Source organism: Pan troglodytes, chromosome 1 (genome assembly GCF_028858775.2).
Source record: "Pan troglodytes isolate AG18354 chromosome 1, NHGRI_mPanTro3-v2.0_pri, whole genome shotgun sequence".
Taxonomy (NCBI): domain Eukaryota; kingdom Metazoa; phylum Chordata; class Mammalia; order Primates; family Hominidae; genus Pan; species Pan troglodytes.
The window spans coordinates 110276404-110281303 of NC_072398.2; the positions used below are offsets into that span (position 1 = coordinate 110276404).

Genomic DNA, 4900 nt, shown 5'->3' on the forward strand with positions numbered 1-4900 from the left:
CTGAAAGAGTTCACGTAAAGAAGTGGTGGACTGTAGACAACACATGGGCCGGGCAGTGGGGAGCTTGACAGGCAGAGCTGTGAAGGACCAGGGCTCAGCACCTGAGAAGTGGTGCTTGTCAGTGCCTGTGAATGAAGCTTGTTAGACCTGCTAGGAAGTTTGTGAGTAAGGTCAACACAGTCCTTCAGCAGTCTTAAACCATTTCTTTTCCCCGTTTTTGCCTCATTGTAGGGGATCAGACAACACCATCTTCTTTACAACCTATGCAAATGGCTCCTGCAGTAAGTATATTTTAGTCCCAGAAAATAATGTCCTGTTGTCCATTCATGGTAGAATTTTCTGGGTTGTGCGAGGTAGAAACATAAAAGGTCCCTCCATTCTCCTGAAATTGTAATAGCTAAAGAAAGCTGTTAGTGGTTATTAAAATCTTGAAAGTAAAACCAAATTACTACACTACCCAGATCAAGTAAAAATATAGGCTATACGTAGAGGCAATATTTAATCTTAGCAATGTATTTATGTAAAGCAAATATTATGCTACAGACAATAACAAATTGAAATGCATGGTTATTTCTACAGGAAAGCAAGGGTTGTGTTTGTGTTTGCAGAAGCAGCTGGCTTCCCAAACTCTTGACACAATTTCAAAACAGAAAGCAAAATCTTTCATTTACTCATTCAACAGATATTTGAGCACCTGCTCATATGCTAAACACTGTTCTAAGGATGGAGAGAAGAAAACACCCAAGGCCTGCCCTCATGGAATGTAAATTCAAGAAAACCAAAACTCCAGCTGGGCATGATGGTTGCATGCCTGCAGTCCCAGCTACTTGGGAGGCTGAGACAGCAGGATTGCTTGAGCCCAGAAGTTCAAGGACAGCTTGGGCAATGTGGTAAGACCCCCAGCCCTTAAAAGAAAAGAAAAGAAAACTCAAGACAATTTAAAATAGGATAAGATAATTCCAAACTGTGCCATGAAGAAAGTAAAGCAGCACGCTGTGGCTTTTTTTTTTTTTTTTTTTTTTTTTGAGACGGAGTCTTGCTCTGTCGCCCAGGCTGGAGTGCAGTGGCGCCATCTCCGCTCACTGCAAGCTCTGCCTCCTGGGTTTACACCATTCTCCTGCCTCAGCCTCCTGTGTAGCTGGGACTACAGACGCCTGTCACCACGCCCGGCTAATTTTTTGTATTTTTAGTAGAGATGGGGTTTCACCGTGTTAGCCAGGGTGGTCTTGAACTCCTGACCTCGTGATCCACCCGGCTCGGCCTCCCAAAGTGCTGGGATTACAGGCGTGAGCCACCGCACCCGTCTGCTGTGGCTTTGATGTTTTTATGAAACACTGTATTAGAATTAAGTAATCTCTTACCTTTCCATTGAGCATAAAATCTGAAATGTATAAAATAAAACACAAATATGAATTGCCTATATCTAATGCTGTATCACTTTTTTTTTTTTTTTTTTATGAGACGGAGTCTTGCTGTGTCACACAGGCTGGAGCGCAGTGGCGCGATCTCTGCCCACTGAAAACTCTGCGTCCCGGGTTCACGCCATTCTCCTGCCTCAGCCTCCCGAGTAGCTGGGACTACAGGTGCCCACCACCACGCCTGGCTAAATTTTTTTGTATTTTTAGTACAGATGGGGTTTCATGGTGTTAGCCAGTTTGGTCTCTATCTCCTGACCCCGTGATCCGCCCACCTCAGCCTCCCAAAGTGCTGGGATTACAGGCATGAGCCACTGCGCCTGGCCGCTGTATCACATTTTATGTTGTCACTTGATTAACATGCATAGTATTTAAAATGCTTTAGCTATAAAATTAAGACTGATTCTAAAACAACTACTTTGAACTAGGCTCACCAGTAAGTGAAATTTTAATTAATATTTTGTCTTGTTTAAGAAGCTGACCTTGGGGCTCTGGAATTATGGAGAACTTCAGACTTGGGAAAAAGCTTCAAAACTATTGGTGTGAAAATCTACTCATTTGGTCTTGGGGGAACGTTTCCTTTTTGCCTCTGTGATGGCTGATAAGGTAGGTATTGCCCTCTCCCCTTTGGGGTCCAATATTTCTGCAAATATCTCTCGTATAGATTCTCTTTATTACTTGGCATTGACAGAGTTTCTTGTCTTTTTGTTATATTTAGTACCACTGTGAGTGTTAGGGGTGATTCTTTTTGCAAAGGCTGATTGACTGATAGGCTACTCTGCACTTTGGCCTTCTGTCACCATGTGAATTCTGTTATCTTTCTTGGGATTGTTTTTTTTTTTTGAAACAAAGTCTCTCTCTGTTGCCTAGGCTGGAGTGCAGTGACACAATCTTGGCTCACTGCACCCTCCGCCTCCCAGATTAAAGCAATTCACCTGCCTCAACCTCCCAAGTAAGTGGGACTATATATAGGTGTGCACCACCACACCCGGACAATTTTTGTATTTTTAGTAGAGATGGGGTTTTGCCATGTTGGCCGGGCTGGTCTTGAACTCCTGAGCTCAGGTGATCCCCCCGCCTCAGCCTCCCAAAGTGCTGGGATTATAGGCGTGAGCCACCGCGCCCAGCCAGGATATTTTGATCCAGTGTTTGGGCATTACTCAGACATGGACATCTGTAGAAAGCAATCTCTTGCTCATTATCCAAGAATAAAAATACAATTAGATAACATTAATTGAGTGCCTACTATATGCTAGGTACTATTCTAAGTCCCAGGAATATGGCAGTGAATAAAACAGATGAATTTCCTGCTCTCAGAACTTATGTTTAAGGGGGAAAATAAATACTCAAAAAATAAATATGAAGGCTGGGGGTAGTGGCTCACACTTGTAATCTCAGGACTTTGGGAGGCTGAGGCGGGTGGATCCCTTGAGCCCAGGAATTCAAGACCAGCCTGGGCAACATGACAAAACCCTGTCTCTACAAAAAATGAGAAAATTAGCCAGGCATGATGGCATGTGCCTGTAGTCTCAGCTACTTGGGAGGCTGAGGTGGGAGGATCATCTGAGCCTGGGGAGGTTGAGGCTGCAGTGAGCTGTGATCATGCCACTGCATTCCAGCCTGGGTAACAGCACAAGACCCTGTCTCATAAATAAATATAAATGTGAGTGTGTGTGTATCAGGTAATAATTAAAGCCGCGAAGAAATCTGAAACAGTAAGAAAACAAAGTGTCAGGAGTCAGTGCTATTTTAGACAGACTGTTTAGGATGGGCTCTCTGAGACCTAAGTGAAACAAGAACTTGACCATGTGGCCATCTGGGAGGAGAGTAGGATGAGGCACAGCCAGTGCAGAGACCCTCAGGCTGGAGCATGCCCGATCAATCCAAGCAAAGGGGAGAAGGGCAGTATGGGGGGAGCACAGAGAATAATAGTCCAAAGTGGGGCCAGAGGGGGCCTGGCCAGACCTTATGTGGCCTTTGTAGATCACAATTAGGATGTGGGCCTTACTCTTCTTGTGTTGGGAGCTGTGAGAGGGTTGTGAGCAGGGGAATGCTGAGATTTGGCTTCTCTTTTGAAGAATAGGTGTGCGCAGAACAGCCTGACAGGGGCATGCGCAGAAGCAGCGGGAGCGCCGGGAGCTCTCTCAGGAGTCCAAGCTGGGGAGGTGGTAGCTTGGCCAGGCTCTTGGCAGTGTTGTAAGGGGTAGGTGGTGAGACTGTGGATATATTTTTAAACATATTACTAATAGGACTTGCTGATGGATTTGATGTGGGTTGTGAGAGAATGAGTGGAATCAAGGGTACCTTTAAGAGTCTGTATCCTGAGCGCCTGAATGGTGATGCCATTTTCTAGGATGGCAAAGACTGCAGGAGGAGCAGGTTGTGGGAGAAAAATCAAGAATTCTGCTTTGGGCCAAGCATGGTGGCTCACGCCTTAATCCCAGCCCTTTAGGAGGCTAAGGCGAGCAAATCACTTGCGGTCAGGAGTTTGAGAGCAGCCTGGCCAACATGGCGAAACCCTGTCTCTACTAAAAAATACAAAAAATTAGCCAAGCGTGGTGGCGCATGCCTGTAATCCCAGCTACTCGGGAGGCTGATGCACAAGAATCAATTGGACTGTGGAGACGGAGGTTGCAGTGAGCCAAGATCATGCCGCTGCACTCCAGCCTGGGCAACAGAGTGAGACTCTGTCTCAAAAAAAATAAAAAAAGAATTCAGTTCTGCATATGAGACACCTATTAGATATCTGAATGGAGATGTCAAGTGAGCATTTGGGTATATGAATCTCCCTAATTGCTATGGTATTTGAAGCCATGTGACCAGATGATATCTTCTGGAGGAGTAAGTAGGTAGCAAAGAGGTGGGAGGACTGAGCAAGCCCTGAAGCACCCACAACTGAAAGGTTGGAAAGAGAAGAATCCAGCAAAGAAGACTGAGAGGGAGGGATCAGGGAGGAAGAGGGAAATCAGGACCATTGAGTTAGGTGCATTCTGAGAATTATCCACTGGAGTTGGCGACGTGGAGGTTGTTGGTGACCTTGACAAAAGCACTTCATTGGAAGTTAAAAGGCCGATTGGAGTGACTTCAGTGAGAACTAGAGATGAAGAAGTAGGCAGTAAATACAGATAACTCTCCAGAGCCATTTTGTAATATCCTCCCAATAACCCTGTGAGCTAATAGTATTACCTCAGTTTTATAGGTGAGGAAATTGAGTAACTTACCTAGGGTCAACCAGTAGTGGAATCCTGCTGGAAATCAGACTCAAATTCCAGAGGTAGCTTCCTATGCTATACTGCATATATGGTATAATGCTGTCTACAGAATTAAAATTTTGCGATGTACTTTTGAACTCTGGTTTCTACCTACAGTAATGAGAATAAGATTCAAAGTAATGCCGTGGTCCCTATATCTATTGAGATGATCCTGAATAACGTCTACCTTACCATGCTTTAACAAGTATCACTGAGTAATTTTTTATTTAACAG

At 44.7% G+C, this 4900-nt stretch overlaps 1 protein-coding gene across 6 annotated transcripts in view; it reads left to right on the top strand.

The window, feature by feature from the left end:
• The window catches only part of LOC129137511 (sortilin-like), a 57741-nt gene that overhangs the window by 52129 nt on the left and 712 nt on the right, over nt 1-4900 (top strand). The window contains exons 7-9 of one of the 6 annotated variants that reach the window (XR_008540111.2): nt 232-281; nt 683-890; nt 1893-2021. Coding sequence is in view for 3 of the 6 variants with exons in the window: in XM_054669812.2 (XP_054525787.1) it covers nt 232-281; nt 1890-2017 (178 nt within the window). In the remaining 3 variants the exon portion in view is untranslated. Of the gene's footprint in view, nt 1-231; nt 282-682; nt 891-1889; nt 2022-3498; nt 3567-4900 lie in introns of those variants that run through there. The other 5 variants (XR_008540110.2, XM_054669812.2, XR_010158849.1 and 2 more) reach the window with 5 other exon arrangements.